Source organism: Phaenicophaeus curvirostris, unplaced genomic scaffold (assembly GCF_032191515.1).
Source record: "Phaenicophaeus curvirostris isolate KB17595 unplaced genomic scaffold, BPBGC_Pcur_1.0 scaffold_75, whole genome shotgun sequence".
In the NCBI taxonomy this organism is placed as follows: domain Eukaryota; kingdom Metazoa; phylum Chordata; class Aves; order Cuculiformes; family Cuculidae; genus Phaenicophaeus; species Phaenicophaeus curvirostris.
In genome coordinates, this window is record NW_027206697.1 from 483,932 (window position 1) to 505,315 (window position 21,384).

The 21,384-nt window shown below is 57.9% G+C and overlaps 1 protein-coding gene across 19 annotated transcripts in view; it reads right to left on the reverse strand.

Annotated features, from left to right (window-relative positions):
* SCRIB (scribble planar cell polarity protein) overlaps positions 1-21,384 on the reverse strand; it is a 92,399-nt gene that overhangs the window by 27,762 nt on the left and 43,253 nt on the right. For 13 of the 19 annotated variants that reach the window (XM_069882061.1, XM_069882070.1, XM_069882059.1 and 10 more), the window contains 12 exons: positions 19,518-19,832; positions 18,260-18,340; positions 13,080-13,340; positions 12,772-12,882; positions 10,481-10,657; positions 9,499-9,615; positions 8,473-8,661; positions 7,607-7,726; positions 7,301-7,357; positions 5,522-5,578; positions 4,783-4,866; positions 342-728 (listed from right to left, as the gene is read on the reverse strand). In XM_069882061.1, coding sequence (XP_069738162.1) covers positions 342-728; positions 4,783-4,866; positions 5,522-5,578; positions 7,301-7,357; positions 7,607-7,726; positions 8,473-8,661; positions 9,499-9,615; positions 10,481-10,657; positions 12,772-12,882; positions 13,080-13,340; positions 18,260-18,340; positions 19,518-19,832 — 1,956 coding nt within the window. The remainder of the gene's footprint in view (positions 1-341; positions 729-4,782; positions 4,867-5,521; positions 5,579-7,300; positions 7,358-7,606; positions 7,727-8,472; positions 8,662-9,498; positions 9,616-10,480; positions 10,658-12,771; positions 12,883-13,079; positions 13,341-18,259; positions 18,341-19,517; positions 19,833-21,384) is intronic. The other 6 variants (XM_069882073.1, XM_069882076.1, XM_069882074.1 and 3 more) reach the window with 4 other exon arrangements.

The window sequence follows — 21,384 nt, forward strand, 5'->3', positions numbered from 1 at the left end:
CGCTTACAGTCACGGCAGGGAACGCCGCTGCTCCGGCCTGACTCTCTCCCACCTGGAGCTCAAGGCCAGGTTGGATGGGGCTCAGAGCCCCTGATCCTGCGGGAGGTGTCCCTGCGCTTGGCCAGGGTGGGACTGGGTGGGCTTGGAGCTCCTTTCCACCCTAAACCACTCCACGATTCAATGACAACGGGGCCACGTTGGTGGCTGGAAGGCGATTCCCTGCGCGGCAGCACCCGCACACGGGGCCGGGGGACACACGTGTTAGGAGGACGCCGCATGCGCGGGGGTTTAGTCGGAGCCAGTGGCCACCCCGGCGAGCACACACACCGCCAGCTGCTTGCCTTGGAGTAGAGGTTGGTCTGCAGGACGCCCCCCGAGCCGTAGCCCAGGGGAGGGCCGCCCAGGCAGCCCCCGCCGGCCGCCTTGCCACGGCGGTTGGCCACCACGAAGGGGTTCTCGCTGAAGAGGATGGGCTGCGAGTCGATCAGACATTCCTGCTCCTCCGGCGCCTCCTGGGACGCGGGGCCCCCCGCGGGATCCCCCTCGTCGAGCCGGGGCGTCTCTGCCCCAATCGCGCGCTCGTGCAGAGACGCAGGGTCCCGGGAGAGGCCGGACGCACTTCCGACGGTCGGACCTGCAGCCGCGTCTGGGCACGGATCCTGGTCCCGTGCCGCCCGCAGGGACAGCGGAGAGAGGTCACCCTCCATTCCGGAGCCGGGCTTATTGTACTGAACAAGCAGAGAGGAAAACACAAGGATGAGAGAGAAACAAGGAGAAGAGAAGGCAGGAGAGGAGGGGGAAACACAGAGCAGGTGCTGAAGGACACAGGAGAGAAGACCTAGACTAATCCCTCGCGCCCATCCCTTCCCTCTCTTCCACTCCACCACCGCTCCCGCGATCCCAAATGCTGCTTCCAAGAGGCCCTCGGCACGCAGCTCGCGTTGAGGAGCTGAGGCACAAGCAGCTCCCGGCGCTTTCCCAGCTCTCACCCCAATTCCAGCTTCCCGGGAACGCCGCTGCCCTCCAGCAGCACTGACCTGCATGAGCTCACGTCCTCTCCCACCTCATCACAGCACACGGAACCATGGAATGGTTTGGGTTGGAAGGGATCTCAAAGCCCTCCCAGTCCTGCTGGAACAGGGGCTCCAAGCCCCATCCAGCCCAGCCTTGAACCCCTTCAGGGACGGGGCAGCCACAACTTCTCTGGGCAACCAGGGCCAGGGTCTCAGCACCTTCCACCCACTTCCAAGTCATTCCAGCACCGCCACATGGAAAACCAGCCTTCCCCTCGCTCCCACACACTCCCCTACGGTCACAGTCGTCCCCACATCCCCGAGCTCAGGTGCTGCCATCACACGCGCACGGGCCAAACACGTTTCTATGTCACCAGCTCCACCTCAAGGAGGAACCGAGAGCAGAACAGCCGCCACCAGAGCCCAGACAGGACTGAAATGGAGCTCCAGCTAGGCCTGGGCTCCGCTCTACCCATCCCAGATGAAGCACCGACCTTGCCTCTTCCAGCGCCGTGAAAGAGTTGGTTACCCTGCCCAAAGACTCCTTCAGGGAAGTGGAGATAATCGGAGCGCAGTGATGGGACGTCCTCCTGTTCCGGCGCTGGCCGGGGAGCAGAAGGAGCTCTCCTGCTCCGAGCACGTTCTCCAGCTCCTGCGTCACAGCAGCACTCCACGAAAATAGCTCTCAGGGCTGGGTGGGCTGGTGACCACAGTGGCAGCTGGGAGGCTCAGGAATTCCAGAGGCCCCCCCTGACCCCCCAGCCCAGCCCACGGCAGCGCCTGGCAGAGCCCCACTCCCTATCAGATTTCCACCAGCAGCAACGTCTGCGGTCCCTTAGAGATTCCAGCGTTGGAGCTGCGTGACTTTCCAAGGCACCAAAACCCTCCCAAGGAGCCAAACCAACCCCAGATTCCAATCCAGAGCGCCATGAACCACACCGGCAACGGCTCAGCTGCGCACAAAGCTATGCAGGGAAAAAACTGCTTCCAGGGACACCGTGAGTTCCTCAGGAATCTGGAATGGAACCATTGCCAGCAGGACCCACCAGCACCACCACCGCCTTCCCCGGCTGAGCTGAAGGTGCAAACACAGACCGATCCGGGTGCCGAGTGAATCACAGAATGGTTTGAGTTGGAAGAGACCTTAAAGATTATCCAATTCCACCCCCTGCCATGGGCAGGGACACCTCCCACTGGATCAGGGGCTCCAAGCCCCATCCAACCTGGCCTTGAACCCCTCCAGGGATGGGGCAGCCATCAATCTCTGCTCGCGTGGACATGCCTGGGACCTCACCCACCCCTCATTTTCACCTCCAGTGGCGTGGCCAGCACAGCACAACACACTCCCTCTCTGCGCTCCCGGTTATTTTTATCGGACAAGCCACAGTTTCTATTTTGAGGAAGCACATTTTTGGCGATGCCAGCCTTGCCGCTGTCGCTCCCCATCCAGCAGACTGGAAAATACCATTTCACCCTGCGTCCTCCAAGGCAGATGCAGAGGACTATCACCACGCGTTTGATCCATCACTTTGCCCCAGGAGACGAAACAAATCAGAATTCATCTCTAACGAACAAGTACAGAGAGAGGATGGAAATGGAAGATTCAGATCAGAAAGTGCAGATTGTGAATTAATGACCCATGGTGACGCATTGCGGAGAGGTGGAAAACTTCTCCATTTCTTAGTAGAATCATAGAATCACCAGGTTGAAAAAGACCCATCGGATCATCGAGTCCAACCATCCCCATCAGTCACTAACCCATGTCCCTCAGCACCTCGTCCACCCGTCCCTTAAACCCCTCCAGGGAAGGGGACTCAACCCCCTCCCTGGGCAGCCTCGGACACTGCCCAATCACCCTGCCTGTGAAAAGTTTTTTCCTGATGTCCAGCCTGACCCTCCCCTGGTGGAGCTTGAGGCCATTCCCTCTCGTCCTGTCCCCTGTCCCTTGGGAGAAGAGCCCAGCTCCCTCCTCTCCACAACCTCCTTTCAGGGAGTTGTAGAGAGCAATGAGGTCTCCCCTCAGCCTCCTCTTCTCCAGGCTGAACACCCCCAGCTCTCTCAGCCGCTCCTCTTCTTCTCCAGCCCCCTCCCCACCTTCGTTGCTCTTCTCTGGACTCGCTCCAGAGCCTCAACATCCTTCTTGTGGTGAGGGGCCCAGAACTGACCCCAGGATTCGAGGAGCGGTCTCACCACTGCCAAGTTCAGAGGGAGAAGAACCTCCCTGGCCCTGCTGGCCACGCCGTGTCTGATCCAAGCCAAGATGCCATTGGCCTTCTTGGCCACCTGGGCCCCTGCTGGCTCCTGTTCAACCAACCCCCCCAGGTCCTTCTCCTCCAGGCAGATTTCCAGCCAGACTTCTCCTAGTCTGCCAGACTCTCGCTGTCCCTCAGCCCCCATCACCCAGTTCTCCCGATCCGGGGAGATGGATTTGTCCAAACGGAGCAAGGACGGGGCTGACAGCTGGGAAAGAGAAAGATGGGCAGCGCCGGGCCCTTCCCCACCACGGGACATTTATAGCAGCCGCCCGCACGGCCCGGCATTCCGGCCTGTTCGGCTCCACATTCCAGGCATTCCTGGGCTGAGGGCACTGGCTCCCGAATGCCGGAGCACAGCAGGGGTGTCCAGCAGTCTGGGGGTCGAAAGCCCTTCCTCCCCACCGAGGGGTAACGAGAGGCGCGAAAAATTGGTTCGACCTTGTCCTGACAAAGCTTTTCCGTGTGAGCAGCCGGGAGAGAAACCCAGAAGGCAGGAGATGGGGAGGAACAGAATGGGACGAAGCAGAAGGAAAGCACCAAAGCGGGAGGGCCTGGAGCGAGCGAGAGGGGAGACCTGGAGGGATCACAGAATCATAGAAACACTAGGTTGGAAAGGACCCACTGGATCATCGAGTCCAACCGTTCCCACCATGATGGAATGGAATGAGACAGGGAGATAAGGGAATCAGGGATAATCCCAAAGCAACAGACCCAGCAGGGGCAGGGATGGAGGTGAGGACCGGGAAGGGGTGCGGAGGGCCCAGCAGAAAAGGTGGGATGCAGGGAAAACACCATCAAAGGAAGCCAGGAGGGAGATGTGAGGTGGGATTACGAACACAGGAGAGACGGACAACTCCAAACTCCATAAAGTTGGTGGAATTTGCATTTCCCTTCCTTGCAGATCGGGAACCAACCTGCCAGGCACGGGGACACGGGTGTCCCAGGCAGGATCAGGGACTGCTGGGCACAGGGACACGGGTGTCCGAGGCCAGATCAGGGCTGAGTCGGGACACGCAATCGCTGCTGCTTTGCCTTTTGCTCTCCTAGCTGGATCCTGCCTTTCTTTCAATCCTTATGGCACCGCATCCTCCTTCCCAAACACCTCCCAGTGGATTTACAGCCAGGCTGTGGTCACAACGCTGTTATCCTCGGTCCTTCCCTTCCCTCCTCAGCTGCTTCCCACAGCCGCTTCCCTCCACGACAACCCCCTGTGCTCTCCCATCCCTCTGTATCCATCTCTCCTGCCTTGTCTGAGATGCTTTCCTCTGCATCTTGGCAACCACACAGGCCAATTCCCTTTCCAAAACAGAAAGCACTCTGCCTCTCTGCTCTCCGTGACTCGTGTTTCTGCTGTGGCTGCCTCCCATTTCAGGCAGCGCTGATCCTCGCACAGCTCCTTCCCGGCTTTCCTGCTCCGCAGGGAGCACTGTCACCTCCCGCCACGGCGCAGGGAGACGGCAGGGAATGGGACAGCTACCCCTGCGCAGGATCCAACCTCGCCGGCCCCCACTTACACTGCGGTTGCTTCTCTGCAGGCCGGTGCTGGGCAAGGCAGCCAGGGTCCGGTAGTCCAGGCGCAAGGGCTCGCTGGAGGCGTTCTGGAAACACAAACACCAGGCCATCAGGACATAAATCCACTCAGAAGAGTGATCAGGAGGAAACCATCCCTAGGAAATCCAAGGCATCACCTCCAAACTCTCTACATTGTCACCTCCAAGGCATTGTCCCCTCCAAACTCTCCAAACCGAGAGTTCCCATAGCCTGGAGATGAACGTGGAATCATTCCGAACACACCCATGGGGACCCACGAGAGGCTGGCTGTGAGGAACGCTGCAGAGAATGTACGGCTCTGGGCCCTCGGTCACCACAGATCCCACCATTCCTCCTGCACCCGTGTCCGTCACAGGCGGAGAGGGGAGCACAACGCACCAGCTCTCTCCAAAGAGCATCCAGAGAGGCTTCCAGCCTGGATTTGGAGAATTCTGAGAGCGTAAAACTACCCTGCCCTGTCTCAGCCTTAACTCACACTCACTGTCCGATTCCGTTTGATCCCGCTTCCCGTTTATGTCTCCCTGCCTCTCTAATTCCAGATGGTGTTTTCCACCGTTCCTCTTAATTTCTCTTAATTTCTGGTGTCTCCTCCTATACCCAAAGGTCCTTTTTGGGGAGAGTGGAGAAGCTACAGGGACCGAAAGCTTTTAGAGACTTGGGCCCTTCCCTGCACCGCTCTGGCCCTCCCGCCCTGCTCCTCACCTCTGGCTCTTCCTCAAGCTGCCGCGAGGCTGCTTCCCGCTCCCTACGCATCCGATCCTTCCGCAGGGCAGTACAGAGTCAGAGCAGCATCCGAGCAGCAGAGGCAAAGAGAGAGGGAAAGAGGTCAGGATCGCGCTGGGCGAGACGGGGAGAGGAACACGGGCAGCACTGGCGCCAGGAGAGGCCGAGGAGAACCCGTTGGAGTTCTCCAGGAGACGGGAGCTGGAATCACCAGCAAAACGATGGGAACAGACACCCGTATGACAATGGATGTCACCAGAGGAGGAGAAGAGAGCTCCGAGATTCTCAGCGGGGCCAATCCCGGGAGAGGAGCAGGGAGCTGCACCGTGGTTAGCGAGAGGAGACCACAGCTGGAAGAGACCCTGGCAGAGCACGGGCTGGAAAAAACAAATCTATGGAGCATGAGGCTGGTTGTCCCTAAGGAAAAAGACCTAAACCCATCGCGTGCCCTTGAAGAGCAGCACAGCAAAGGGACTGCAGGAGGAGACAGAAAGCGGACAGGCAGAGGGAGGACACAGCAGCGCCCAGGGACTCATCCCGCAAGCTCCAGTATGGACTCGCTTCCGAGCCGCGAGAAGGCAGTGACGCGTTCCTGGTCCTATGGAACGATCCCGGTGCATGAGGACCTTGCCCAACACCGCAAAGTGAGGGCTGTGGACAAACACGGCATTGTTCTTGGGCCTGGTGCGCATGACAAGCCCAGCTGCTCCTCCCAAACAGCCACCAGGTGGTCCTGGAGTCCCCGGGCTGGAGGGATGGGAGGCGGAAGGCGTCTGGGAAACACAGAGGGAGCGAACGGAGAACTCTGATAGGCGCCTGGGCCCTTCTCTTCCAGAGCTTCAGCACGTTGGCACTGACAAATAATCGGTGTCCCACATCACAGCCCCGATCTCCAGACAGCAGTGAGCAATATGAGAAGACACAAACGCTCTGGAGGATCACAAGATCCAAAGGGATGTTCAGGGATGTTAGAGGACGCCTCTCACTGGATCAGGTTGCTCCAAGCCCCATCCAACCTGGCCTTGAACCCCTCCAGAGATGGGGCAGCCTGGGCCAGGGCCTCCCCATCCTCACAGGGAAAAGTTTCTTTGTAAGGTCTCATTCCAATCTCCCCTCCTGCAGCTCAAAAACATCCCCCTTGTCCCATCCCTGCACTCCCTGACCCAGAGCACCTCTCCAGCTTTCCTGGAGCCCCTTTCCATCCTGGAAGCTGCTCTAAGGTCTCCTTGGAGCCTTCTCTTCTCCAGGCTGGACAAGCCCAACTTTCCCAGCCTGTCCTCATACGGGAGGTGCTCCAGCTCTCACATCATCTCCGTGGCCTCCTCTGGTCTCAATGATCACGGAAACCAAGAAGCCCAAGCTCGTGCTGGATTCACAGCACTTCTTCGAGTTCAGGGCAACTGAGAGTTGTGTCTTCTCATCTTTGCTCACAAAAGCTCTGCCAGGCTGCAGATGCCATACGGAGAGAAGGAATCGGATGTCGGAATGCGAATAATAGGATCTTTCTCCCAAAGCTGCAGCCTGGCGAAGGGCCAGAAGAGCCCCCAGGCAACAAGGACGAGCTCTGTACACACAGAATTCGTCCCACTGGAGAGGAGCACAGGGAGCGAGAAGCAGCTGCACTAACGGAGCGGGACACTAAGGAGAGAGGAGGCCAGAGGCCCCCGCAGCACAAGCACGTGGGAAGAGACAATCTGCGGTGTCTCCCTTGGCAGCGCTGCCGCCAGGAACAGATTCTCTACTTGGAAAATCTCTCACCGCTTTCTCCATCTCTTCTCTCTCCCACTGAGCTGCTTCTCTCACCATTTCCATCTCCTAGGAGAGAGCACAGTTAGAGCCGCTTCGCGCAGCGCTCTCTGCCCTCTCAGGGCCCCTGGATCGTCTGGAGATGTCGGAGTCCCTCCTAACGCCTTCCTGATGGAAGCGCTGGGACCTGCAGATCCCATAAAAAGGAATTCCACTACGTGCTACACTGCGGGTTCCTCACACCGAGGTGGCCACTGGAGGCCTGCAGAAACATTTTCCACCTCCTAGCACTCTCCCGGTTGGAGCCAGAACACTCACCTTCTGCAGCATCTCCAGTTCCTCCGGGCTCAGATCCCGATCGATGGAGGAGATGCTTTCCAGGCTGTTCTTGCGCCCGATGCCAGCAGCAAAAGGGTTTGCGATAATTCCTGGAGACATCTAGAAACCAACAAGGCAATGAATCACAGAGTCATGGAACCGTCAAGGTACAAAAAGACCTCTAAGATCTGACCATCAGCACAACAATCGAGCTCGGTGCAAGCTCACAGGATGCCAGATAAAACATCCCGCGCCCTGGGCTCCCAGAGGCAGGTGATCCTGGGAAGTCAGAACGCTTCCCAACCTGAAACCTCATTTCACCGGCATTAACCCGAGGAACTGGAGGTCTAAGAGGGTCTTGTGTAAATTGAAACAGGTTCAGCAAGGGGATAAGGCACCAGGGACCAGGCACGTATCCCAGCAGAGAACAAACAAGCTTCCTTCCTAAAGCCTTTAGGAAAGACGCATGGCCACTGCCTTTCTTTCCTAAAACTTTAGGAAAGAAAACTTCAGGAAAGAAAGGGCCGGGATGACCGTGGGCGAGTGTTTCCCTGCTGGGAAAGGCAAACCCAATGAATAATTTACTTATAACATTGGCATAAACAGCCTGGAGGAGATGGGTTTAAAAACCACATTTTAACCAGGGCAGCAATGCTGTGGAGCACGTCTGCATACGCAGATGGATGGAGACATCACCCTCGTGAACTGGCCACCACCTCCAGTTCACACAGCCGGACAGCAGGCTCCAAAATCTGGGACCTCAACCCAAAACCTACAGAAAGGTTGGGAAAATCCAGCTGTTTTCCATGAAGGGAAGAGGCGCCGGGATCCTTGTGGTACTGGGCACCCTGCGCTTCCGCTCTCACCTCAATGGCAGCCGCAGCCTTGGGATCGAAGCCATCGCAGACGAGCACGAGGAGCGCGTCGCCCACGCTGCGGAGGATCTGCACGGCTTCCGTGTGCGTCATTCCCAGCAGGCTCTGGTGATTCACCTCCAGGATCCGCATGCCCACCTTCAGCCGGCCGTCCCGGGCTGCGGCCCCCGAGGAGCTCACCTGCAACGGACACGGGATCAGGATTCCACCGGGGGAGGCGGGAGGACATCAGAAAGCGAGGGGAGGTCTGGGAAGGTGGAAGAAGAGAGGGACATCAAGGGAAGAGGGAGAAAGGCAGTGGCCACACGTCAAGGAAAGCTCCTGGAAGTACCAGTGTGCACCTGCGGAGAAGGCAGGAAAGGAAGAAGGTGCACGGTTTGGTAGAGGAAATGAAGAAATCTTTGACAGGAGATGAAAAGAACCTGTATTTAAGGTGCCATCCCAGGGAAAGGAGCCACGTTTGCTTTGCTGGTGAGAAAACAAGCACAGGCAGAATTAACCAGCAATTCCAGAGTATCCACCATCCCGCACGGAGCGTTAGGACCTCTAGAGCGGAGGTTCTACCCTCCTGCATCAGCTGGAGAGGGACCCAGCGCCACTTGCAAACACCCAACGCACGCATGGGAGCGATCGTTTCAAAGGAAAGGGAACCAAACTGCAGACGCAGCGGGTGGGACACGAGGGAAGGCGAGCGCTTCATCCGATGGGAACGCGTGGTGGAGAGGGCAGGGAGCCACAAGCGCCTGGGGGAAGCGACGGAAACGGAGAGGGAAGAAAGATGCACGGGAAAAAAAGAGAAAGAAGAAACACAAAGCAAAATAAAAGCAAAGAAGGGAAAGAAAGCAGAAATTCTGCAGCTGTTAGAGAGGAGGAAATAAGGAAGGATAGAGATTTGCCTCCTGATGCTGGAGAACAGCCCAGGAGAATGGATGAGCCCAGGGAAAAGTGGAGAGAGAGCATGGAGAGATCTCCAGGGATCGCCCTGCTCCTTGGCTGGGTCGTTCGCAGGTCTGGTACCTTGGAGATGAAGATGCCTTCGTCCGTGGGATCGAACGGGTTTCCAGCATGGCCCTTGGCTCCCCCCCGGATGCTGATGCCGAGCTTCTCCCCTGGCGCCTTTTCGATGCATATTTCCTGCGAACACAGAAAAAGTCTCCTCATTTCTGGGCCACGTTCAGGTTGGAGCTCTTGAAGAAATTCTCCTGTAACTGCCCAGATTCTAAACATCCCAGAGGGACATGAATTGGACCTTCCACTTGTCTGGAACAGTTTATTCTTTTTGAGGACACTTCGCTCGTCCTGTATCTCACAGAATTCTGGTATGGTTTGGGTTGGAAGGGTCCTCAAAACCAATCTAGTCTCATGGGCAGGGACACCTCCCACTGGATCAGGGGCTCCAAGCCCCATCCAACCTGGCCTTAAACCCTCCAGGGATGGGGCAGGCACCACTGCTCTGGACAACGTGGGCCAGGGCCTCCTCACCCTCCCAAGAGAACATTTCTCCCTCAGATGTCATCTCAATCTCCTCTCTTCCAGCTCAAAACTATTCCCCTCATCCTATCCCTGCCCTCCCTGATCCAGAGCCCCTCCCGAGCTTTCCTGGAGCCCCTTTCCCTACTGGAAGCTGCTCTAAGGTCTCCCCACATTCCTTTCTCCTGTTCAGGTCCGGTTCTCACAGAATCACAGAACAGTTTGGGTCAGAAGGGACCTTAAAGATCACCCAGTTCCAACCCCTGCCAAGGGGAGGGACACCCCGCACTGGATCAGGCTGCTGAATCCAGGAATTCTCCGATCACAATATCACCACGGGCACAGCAGGAGACCCTGCACGGCCTTGAACTGAACGTTTACCCACACGACACCGGATTGATCCACAAGAGAAGGGAATTTCAGCCAGAAGCGTGGTTGTGTCCCGCTCCCAGACACGCAGCGGGACAAGAAGCTGCCCCCCAGAGGGACCTTTCTGTGAAGAAGCGTGCAATTCCCTGCTCGGTCCTACCTGCATCCCCGGCGGCGGCGGATCCCGCCGCACCAGCATGGTCAGCTCCTGGGTGTTGGAGAGCAAGGCGTTCACTGCTTCCTGGTGGGTCGCATGGCGAAGGTCAATGCTGTTGACCTCCAGGATCCTGTCCCCAACGCGGAGCCCGCTGCGCGACGCCAGCCCACGGGGAATGACCTGTGAAGGAGCACGGATGTCATGAGCAGGGAAGGAAATTCCATCTCTCCTAAGGGAGATGTTGGTTGTGACCCCGGGGTTTCCTCCACCATCCTGGGGTTTGTTTGGGCTTCACCCTCTGCAACCAAAGCTCCCCAAGGGGTAACGTGTCTGTGAAAACCAACAAAGAACGCAGCAAGATCTGGTTTAAGTTGTCATTGGATCTGTTCTCACATAAGGGATGGGTGGACGAGGCACTGAGGGACGTGGTTTAGTGATTGATGGGAATGGTTGGACTCAATGATCCAGTGGGTCTTTTCCAACCTGGTGATTCTGTGATTCTATGATTCTCACTCTATCACTTCCATCCGAACAAATTCTGTGTCGCCTTTTCCATTGTTTTGCTTGGGACCGTAACCAGAAGACAGTTTTCTCCCAAGAACTCTGAAGGGACTCAAATGTTAACCTCAGGGCTGCGGTCAGTGGTACCAGGTCATTGTGGTACCAGGACTGGTCCAGTCGGAGCTGCTCCCGTCCTCCAGAACTGCTCCAGAGGGGACCTTGAGAGCTATGGACCCACAAACTTAACGTCACAGAATCATGGAATGGTTTGGGCTGGAAGGGACCTCAAAGCCCACCCAGATCAAACTCCCTCATGGGCAGGGACACCTCCCACTGGATCAGGGGCTCCAAGCCCCATCCAACCTGGCCTTGAACCCCTCCAGGGATGGGGCAGCCACCCCTGCTCTGGGCACCCTGGCCCAGGGCCTCCCCACCCTCCCAGGAGAAAATTTCTCCCTAAGATCTCATCCCAGTCTCCCCTCTTTCGGCTCAAACCCCTTCTCGAGAAGGGCACAGAAGAGCTAGAAAAGCTCAGGAGGGGACAGGAAGGTCACAGCTCCTGAGTGTGAAGCGAAATAGGATGTTGAGGCTCTGGACCGAGGCCAGAGAAGAGCAACGAAGCTGGTGAGGGGGCTGGAGAACAAGAGGAGCAGCTGAGAGAGCTGGGGGTGTTCAGCCTGGAGAAGAGGAGGCTGAGGGGAGACCTCATTGCTCTCTGCAACTCCCTGAGAGGAGGTTGTGGAGAGGAGGGAGCTGGGCTCTTCTCCCCAGTGACAGGGGACAGGATGAGAGGGAATGGCCTCAAGCTCCACCAGGGGAGGCTCAGGCTGGACATTAGGAAAAAATATTTCCCGGAAAGGGTCATTGGTCCCTGGCAGAGGCTGCCCAGGGAGGGGGTTGAGTCCCCTTCCCTGGAGGGGTTTAAGGGACGGGTGGACGAGGTGCTGAGGGACATGGGTTAGTGATTGATGGGAATGGTTGGACTCAATGATCTGGTGGGTCTTTTCCAACCTGGTGATTCTGTGATTCTGTGTCCAAGGGACACAAGACATACGGATGCCAAAAGGGCTGCCCTATCTAACCCCTTCAGTCCAAGGCGTGTGGAGGTGCAGGGCTGCAGGGGAATGAGCTGCAAGAAGTGGCTCGTGCGCTGTGCCTGAAGAACATCAGCTGATCCCACCACTGGACGAACGCCGGGTGGAGGGAGGCTGGCTGGAATGCAGAGGAGCCCTCCTGGTTTTCCTTGCATTCATCCCAAAGCTTTCTGAGCAATGACTGGTTTTCTGAACACCTGCATCTTCCGAGGGCTCATCAGAGCTGACACAAGCTCCGCAGTCTCCAAAGCAAACGCTCCCCAAGGAACTCAGCACAAATTTAGACGAGGCCTTAGGAAGAAATTCTTCACAATGAGCATGGGGAGGCCCAGGGTGCCCAGAGAAGCCACGGCTGCCCCACCCCTGGAGTTCAGGGCCAGGCTGGATGGGGCTTGGAGCAACTGGATCCGGTGGGAGGTGTCCTTGCCCTTGGCAGGGGTTGGAATCAGATGATCTTTAAGGTCCTTTCCAACTCAAACCATTCTATGACTCCATTATTCCATGAATTTCTCAGCTTCCCAGGCTTTTTCTGCTGTTCAGGTTTCCACAGCCAGTGCTGTATGTCCTTTCCCCTTCACATGCTCACACATCCTTCCCTATCCCTTCTTTTCAAACCCACTGCACTTCAGACTCCAGCACCAAAATCCTTCCCTTTAACCCCGATAATGAAGCAGCGAGGCTGCGCATGCAGGACTCTACCTTGGAGATGAAGACACCCGGTTCATGGATCCCAAAGGGATGGCTCGAATGGTCACTGCCCCCGACGATGCTGAGGCCCAGGGGCCCTCCCGCTTTCACCAGGTGGATTTCCTGGAGGGAGCAAGAAGCAGAGTCAAAGAGAACGTGGGTACCATGTTAAGGATCACAAACATCAGAAAACAAGGAGCTAGGGATGTTTTACGCGGGACACGGCGGGTCCCATCAACCCCCAGGAACACAGTGGGTCCATCAGACCGCCAAGCATTCACGCAAAACCCACCCGTGACCCCGCGTTCCGCTGGTCTCACCTCGATGGGATACTGATCCTCCAGGCCCTTGGCCAGCAGGTTCCTCTGCGGCGCTGGCGTCTCCTCCGCGGGGCTCTCCCCGTGGCCGGGGGCCGGCGGCGGTGGGGAGTGCATGCGCCCGCGCGGCGTGGCCGGCGCGTCTCCCTCGCCGAGTGGCTCCGCTCCCTCTCTCTCTACCAGCAGCACGATGGTGGGGGAGGACGCGGTAAGCAGCGCTACCGCCTGATCATGCCTGGCTTCTGTCATGTCTACCCCATTGATCTAGAACAACCCGCAAACTGCGTGTCAGAGCGTGACCCCAGCGCGCCCGGCCGCTCCCAGCGCCCTCCGGGACCTCGTCCTGGTGGAACGCGGCCCCTTCTCCAAGGCCTGGTCCCCACTCTGCAACCCGCCTCGCTCCTTCCTACCTGGCACAGACACATTTTCATTCCCACCTGCCCACAACCCTCCGCTCAGACGGCTCCCCAGCCCCTTTCCCATCTTGTAATCATGGAATGGTTTGGGTTGGAAGGCACCTCCAAGCTCATCCAGTCCCATGGGCAGGGACACCTCCCACTGGATCAGGGGCTCCAAGCCCCATCCAACCTGGCCTTGAACCCCTCCAGGGATGGGGCAGCCACCCCTGCTCTGGGCAACCTGGGCCAGCATCTCCCCACCCTCCCAGAAGAACATTTCTCCCTAAAATCTCATCTCAGTCTCCCCTCCTCCAGCTCCAAACCGTTCCCCTCATCCTATCCCTGCATTCCCTGACAAACAGCACCCCCCAGCTCTCCTGGAGCCCCTTCCCCGCATTCTCTGCACACCTTGAAGCCCCAGAAGCATCAATGATGCTCCAGGAGACCACAAGGACTGAGTGTGATGCTCCACCTCCAGGAGCACCACAAACCAACTGTGCTGTGGCTCCCTCGTGACCCAGAGAGCTCCTCCTGCTCCTTCTTGGTTTTTTATTTCAGCTTCCCTACTGGCTCACAGCCAAAGAAGCCCAAGAGGCTGCATTAAAGAATGAGTCCAATGATCTCAATGCGGGGAGAAGGCAACACAGTGAGTCCCAGAAGTGACGTCCCAGCACACGGAGCTGCCTTTCACAGCTCTGAGCCACAAGAAGGGAAACCCAGGTATAAAAAGACTTGGAAGCGGAGACAGAGACCCCAGCGGGGACAGAGACCGAGCGGCTGGCACGAAGAACTGGAGCCCTTCTGGACAAGAAAACATCATGCCAAGTGCTACACCAAGAAATTCCAGGAAGGCCACCCCCAACCTTGCTGTGGTGCCAGGGACACCGGACAGAGGCACCTCCAGAGCCCACGGGGAAGCACCAAAGCCCTTCATGGAAACCACCGGAGAGATCCGGTCTGAGGAGCTGGGTGTGATTCTCATCCTTCACTCACACACAAATTATCTCAGGTAGGTGAGGGGACCTGCACAGGTCCCTTCCAACCCAAAGCATCCCAAGATGTGCAGAGAAAAGCGATGACGAGAGGCAGGGGAGCAGGAAGCCTTTCCAGAGAAACTATGGTTTAACCTAGCTTGGCTAGAAAATCCAAGGATCTGTGAGGGACAGAAGGCTGAGAGGAGAGCGAAGGTGGAAGGACACTGCCAAAAGGAGAAACTCTCCGTGAAAAAGGCTGAAATGAAAAGGTTTCTGTCCTTGGGTTCAGGAAAAGCTTCCAAAATGAGCAGTGGGGGATGAAAGATGGAATTTCCTCATTGTCTGATTCCTAGGAAAGCCACGGTTGCTCCTCAGAGCCTTCCAAGGAAGCAGCTTTGGGACAACGTTGGGATGAGCACACAGGGGATGAGCAGGAGGAGGAGAATCTCCTCTGCCTGGAGAGCTTCTCCAAAGCTCATCAGGGGAACAGGGAGGAGCAAACCTGCTCCGGGAGGCTTCAACAGGGTTGTGGGGATGTGCAGCAGCAGAATCACAGGTAGGAGGGGAGAAGCCAATGAGGAGAGGGGAGGAACAAGGATGAGACGATGGAGAGGGCACAGAGGAAAGGAGGTGGATCACATGAAGGCTGCTGGTGCAGGTCTGGCCAAGCCCTCTGTCCCACCACAGTCTTCTCTGTGTTTCTGTCCATCCCGGTTTGCATTCTCTGGGCAGGTTTGCTCCCAGTTCTGGGTACGATTCCAGTTGGACCAGTCAGCAAGTGGGAATCGGGGATGTGGAAGGGCCCAGGGAGGGGAGAAAAGGCTCCGGTCTGACCAGAGAGCCCTGAAGAATCTGACGCTTGGGCCAGAGGATGAAGAGCCCCACGGACACGGCTGCTGATGGGAGGCGAGGGAGGGAGCGTGTGATCCCCCAGCAAACCCTGAACCCAACCAGACCAAGGCTCGGGACAGGGTTAAGGTGTTGGTGGGACCCTTGGTGTCTCTGGAGAAGCCTCTGAGGTCCTGCCCTGCATAAACCCACAGCCACGTCTGCAGTGTTTCACTTCGGAATCTGCACTGAGCCTCCCTGTGGGCCGAGAATGAGGAAGAGCAGCAGCCTGGGGCTCAGTGGGGTGGGAAGGGAGGATCCCCACGTTCCTCCTCTCTGCAAGATACTCCAAGGTCTCTAAGAATCACAGAATCACAGAACAACCAGGTTGGAAGAGACCCACCGGATCATCGAGTCCAACCGTTCCTATCAAACACTAACCCATGTCCGTCAGCACCTCATCCACCCGTGCCTTAAACACCTCCAGGGAAGGTGACTCAACCACCTCCCTGGGCAGTCTGTTCCAGTGCCCAATGACGCTTTCTGTAAAGAATTTTTTCCTAACGTCTAGCCTAAACCTCCCCTGGTGGAGCTTGAGGCCATTCCCTCTTGTCCTGTCCCCTGTCACTTGGAAGAAGAGGCCAGCACCCTCCTCTCTACAACTGGGTTCTATCACCAGATCAAGGCCCAGCGTATTCCAGCCAGCGAGGGCTTGGACCTCACGCATTCCTGCTCTCATTCCTCTGCCGCTGACAGGAATGGCCTGACCCTGTCCTGTCCACACGTTTTTCTGAGCAGCAGGAAGTTGTATCATTCCAACAAATTCCTAACTGCTCCAGCTGCTGGCACCAGGACCCCACAAGTCGCGTGGAGCTTCCACCAGAATCATGGCATGGTTTGGGTTGGAAGAGACCTCAAAGCTCATCCAGTTCCCATGGGCAGGGACACCTCCCACGGGATCAGGGGCTCCAAGCCCCATCCAACCTGGCCTCGAACCCCTCCAGGGATGAGGAGGCAACCACAGCTTCTCTGGGCAACCTGGGCCTTCCCATCCTCCCAGGAGAACATTTCTCCTTAAGATCTCATCCCAACCTCCCCTCCTGCAGTTCCAAACCGTTCCCCTCATCCTGTCCCTGCCCTCCCTGACCCAGAGCCCCTCCTCAGCTTTCCTGGAGCCCCTTTCCATACTGGAAGCTTCTCTAAAATCTCCCTGGAGCCTTCTCTTCTCCAGGCTGGACACCTTCTACTCTCTCACGCAGATCTCCTAGTGGTGCTGGAGGGCAGGATCGCACTCCCGAGCACGGACATGCTTCCTCCCTGGGTGCCAACGCCACCCTCCTCACCGCAGCTCCCGTGGCTGAGGAACAACGACAGCCGAGCCCGCAGGGAAGACACCACCTGCCATTCCCAGGGGATTGGATCTGCTGCTCCTGTGGAGCTGCCCGAGGATATAAATAGAGCTGCTAACGAGGGCAGAGGTGGCCTTGGCTTTATTCATAGGATCAGGGAATGGTTGGGGTGGGAAGGGACCTCAAAGCCCACCTCCCACTGCATCAGGGGCTCCGAGCCCCATCCAACCTGGCCTTGAACCCCTCCAGGGATGGAGCAGCCACCCCCGCTCTGGGCAACCTGTTCCAGGGCCTCCCCACCCTCATAGGAGAACATTTCTCCCCAAGATCTCATCTCAATCTCCCCTCTTGCAGCTCAGAACTGTTCCCCTTGCCCTCCCTGATCCAGAGCTCCATCCCAGCTTTCCTGGAGCCCCTTTCCGTACTGGCAGCTGCTCTAAATTTCCCCTCCTTCAGCTTATCCTGAGATCTTGTGCCTCCTTGACGCCCCAGATGGAGCAACCCAAGACGGCGTGAAGGCCGTGTGCCTGCTTTCGATGGAGTGAGCACCAAAACACGAGGGAATCCCACCTAACAGATCTGCCTGGCAGCAATTGGGATCAGGGCTCGATGCCGTGAGGAGGGGGAGCGCCGGCAGGGTGGAAGCGATGCTGTACCCGCTCCAGCAGCCGCCGCGAGCTCCGGGCCGGAGCTCCACTGGGACACGGTGCCGGAGCGGACACAGCACAGCGCCCGCCGCCAGGATAGAGCAGACAGAAGCCAGCACTGACGAGGCTGTCTCAGTGCTTACACGCGCCGGCTCCGTGGTAACGCGTGCTCTTACCGCGAGAGCCGATCAGAAACCCACCACCAGCACCGGGATGCGAGGAGCTGTCGCTCAGAGGCAGCATGCGAGTTGGGAAGAGGGGCAGGAGCTCAGCGGGCTCCCGGCCACAGAGGGAGCAAGAGACACGTTAGGCACAGAGACCTGGGGTTAGAGGCAGCAGAGATCCACCCCCCGGCACCGAGGAAAGGGGAGCGGGAAGGAGGCTGGGAAGGAAAGCGAGGGAAGAGCTGAGAACGCCCTGCGCGGCCCCACACCTCCCCGGGGCGGCCTCCCTCTGCTTCGGCCACGTTCTCCGCATGGATCTGTCCCAAAGGGATTCCCTTCCCACCATCCCCACTGCGGCAGCGCCTGCTGGGAATCTCCACCAGCTCCTGGAGGGACACCAGGCTGGGGCAGCGCTGTCCCCTTTCTCTGGGACAGCCTGGAATCTCCACCAGCTTCTGAAGGGACACCAGGCTGGGACAGCGCTGTCACCTTTCTCTGCTACAGCCTGGAATCTCCACCAGCTCCTGGAGAGACACCAGGCTGGGGCAGCGCTGTCACCTTTCTCTGGGACAGCCTGGAATCTCCACCAGCTTCTGGAGGGCCACCAGAACGGGACAGCGCTGCCGTGTCCCCTCTCTCCAGTAGAGCCAGGGCTGCCAGGCGCTGTTCCGGTGGGAACGCAGCAGGGTACAACCACCAGGATCAAACACCATCCCAGAAAGCTCAGGAGGTGGGAAGAGGACCCCTGGAATCCAGTTCCAATGACACAAACCCTGTCCCTGGAGGAGGAAGGGCAGGAGCCGTGCGGGACGCCTGCACTCACCGAGATGACCCGGTCTCCGACGCGCAGGATCCCGTCCCGATGGGCTGCGCCTCCCTCCGCGATCCGCGAGATGAAGATTCCCTGCAAAACCAGGAAGGGTCAGAGTCGCTGGTGTCTCCCTGCACCCCGGCTTTCCGGAGCCGCTCCTGGACTCCAGGCTGGGCTCGGCCCCTGTCCTGGTGCTTCCCAAGGTTCCTCGCTCTGCACAGACCCTCTTTGCCAAATCCTCCAGCTGCGGCAAACCCTCCCGTGGCCGAGAGCCCAGAATCTGTGCCGGGAGGGCAGCGGCTGGATTAAATGTCACTGGCAGGGACTGGGAGCCCCAGCCCCACCTCCCTCTCAGCTTCTTCTCTGACTTCAGAGCGGATTCTTGCTCCTGGTCCCCCAAGCTGCCCATAATATCCTAGAATCACAGAATCCCTAGGTTGGAAAAGACCTTTGAGATCATCAACTGCAACTATCCCTGAGCACTTCATCTCCCTGGCTTTTAAACCCCTCAGGGATGGGGATTCCACCACCTCCTTGGGCTCCTCTGCCAGGGCCTGAAAACCCTTTCCGAGAGGAAATTTTTCCTGATATCCAATCTGATCTTCCTCTGATGCAGCTGGAGACCATTCCATCTTGTCCTGTCACTTGTCACCTGGGAGAAGAGACCAGCACCCAACTCAACACAACCTCCTTCCAGGCAGTTGCAGACACTGATCAGGTCTCCCCTCAACATCCTCTTCTCGAGGCTAAACAACCTCAGGAACCTCAGCTGCTCCTCACAACCCTTGTTCTCCAGCCCCTTCCCAGCTCTGTTCCCTCCTCCAGACAAGCTCCAGGACCTCAATGTCCTTCTTGTAGAGAGGGCCCCAAAACTGAGCGCAGGATTCGAGCTGCGGCCTCACCAGTGCTGAGTACAAGGGCGGAATCCCTTTCCTGCTCCTGCTGGCCACACCATTTCTGATCCAAGCCAAGATGCCGTTGGCTTTCTCGGCCATCTGGGCCACCGCTGGCTCACGTTCAGCCTCTATCAGCCACCATCCCCAGGTCCTTTTCCTCCAGGCAGCTTTCCAGCTGCTCTTCCCCAAGCCTGGAACTGCTCGGGGTTGTTGTGTCCCAAGCCTGGTTGAACCTCATCCCTCTGCCCTCAGCCCATGGATCCAGCCTGGCCAGGTCCTTCTGCAGAGCCTCCCGAACCTCTAGGAGATCAACCCTTCCTCCCAGTCGAGTGTCATAACCACAGCACCTTCCCTTGCAGGGAGTCGCTACTGACCGTGTCCCCGGCCCGGTAGGGTGTGGAGCCTTTGCCACCAGCGATGCTGAAGCCCAGGCCCTTCTCGTTGCGCATGAGGCAGGTGGAAAACCTCTCGGTGGGCGCGGCGCCCTCGGGCCGCTCCGGGAAGCGCAGGCCCCCGCGCCGCTCCCGAGGGCTGTAGTCGTCCTCGGGCCGCAGTGGCGTGACAGTGATGGCGTTCTCCGGCTCCACCATCCGCTCCCGCAGAACCGTCATGGAAACGGAGCTTCCAGACCCGCGCAGAGCTTCCACTGCCGTGTGGTGCTCGGCGCAGTGCAGGGAGACGCCGTTCACCTGTGAGAGAGAGCGATGGGCACATTCCATTGGGATCTCTTCCACTGGGAGCTCTTCCGACGGCCGCTCCAGCCAGCAGAGCACGGCGCATCCCATGGGAATCGCCAGACCTCACCTGCTGCCCCGAGAGGGTTGGAACTGGATAATCTTTAACGTCCCTTCCAACCCAAACTGTTCTGCGATTTCATGATTCCAAGACTCCCTGCGCTTGCCCAGCACAGGAGGTTCCCACCAAGGCCAACCACCCCAGAGGCTCCTTCTGAGGAATCCTCCCTCTACAGGGAGCTCCAACTCCCCCCTCACCTCCATCACCCCTGTAAGCAACCAAATCCCAGACAATCATGGAATTACTGAGGTTCAAAAAGCCCTCCAAGCTCATCCAGTCCAACCCCCCGTGCTGACTGATCCCTATCCCCAAGTGTTCATGGATTTGAACCCCTCCAGGGCTGGGGACTCACCCCCAGCCCAGCACAGGCTCGGCCAGGGCTTCACCACTCTTTCCCTGAAGGATTTTTTCCCAATATCCAATCTCAACCTTCCCTGGTGCAGCCTGAGGTCGTTCGCAACTTGAGGACAATCATTCAGCCAGAACCCCAACAAATCTAAGGGCAACTCAGGCTGCCACCACGCCTTGTTTGCCTCGAAGAAGAACATCCGCCCCTCACACCCCGGAGCATCCATCTCCTTCCCCTCCACGCAAAACCAGGGAAGGATCGACACTTGCAGGGAGGACACCAGGTTCTGCAGCTTTCAGAGAAGCAACCTGACCCACAGAATCATGGAATCATTGAGGGTGGGAAAGACCTTGAAGATCACCAAGCCCAGCCCTTCCCCCAGCACTGCCAATCCCACCATGGAACCACGTCCCTGAGCTCCACATCCCCACAGATTTAACTCCCCCCCTGCCCAGGGCAGCCTTCACTCCTGCTATCCCAACGTCAGGAAGAAGTCCCACCACAGCAGAGGAAACGCCAAGCGGGGCCCAGGCAGCTGAAGAATCTTCTTTTCATAGCAGCCACCTCATTTCACACCCCCAGGAACGACTGCCTGGCTCTGAGCCTGAGAACATCCAGTTCCCATCTACCTCCTCCACTCCAGGGCATTGAGGGTTTCTTCCCCCGTGGCCTCAAGGACCGCTCGAGGGAGGCAGAGGTTCTCCTTACAATTCTGAGTCATGACCACGGAACCCAAGCTGAGGTGGCTCATCCACGTCTTACTTACTGTGGTCATAACAAAGGCTTTTAGAAGGGATACGACCCATCTCCGAGTCATGTTGGGAGCACGGATGGATGGGCATCAAGGGAAGCAAACTGGGACTAAGAACAGTCTCCTCCGAAAGCTGGAACTGGAGAGGGATCGACTTTACATGAAACAGTCATCACAGATTTAACCGCTGCCCAGAGAAGTGGTGGCTGCCCCATCTCTGGCTTGGAGCAACCAGACCCAGTGGGAGGTGACCTTGGCCATGGAACTGGATGGGCTTTCGGGTCCCGTCCAACTCAAATTGTTCCATGATTCCATGATTCTAGGATTCTCTGAAAGGGAATAATCC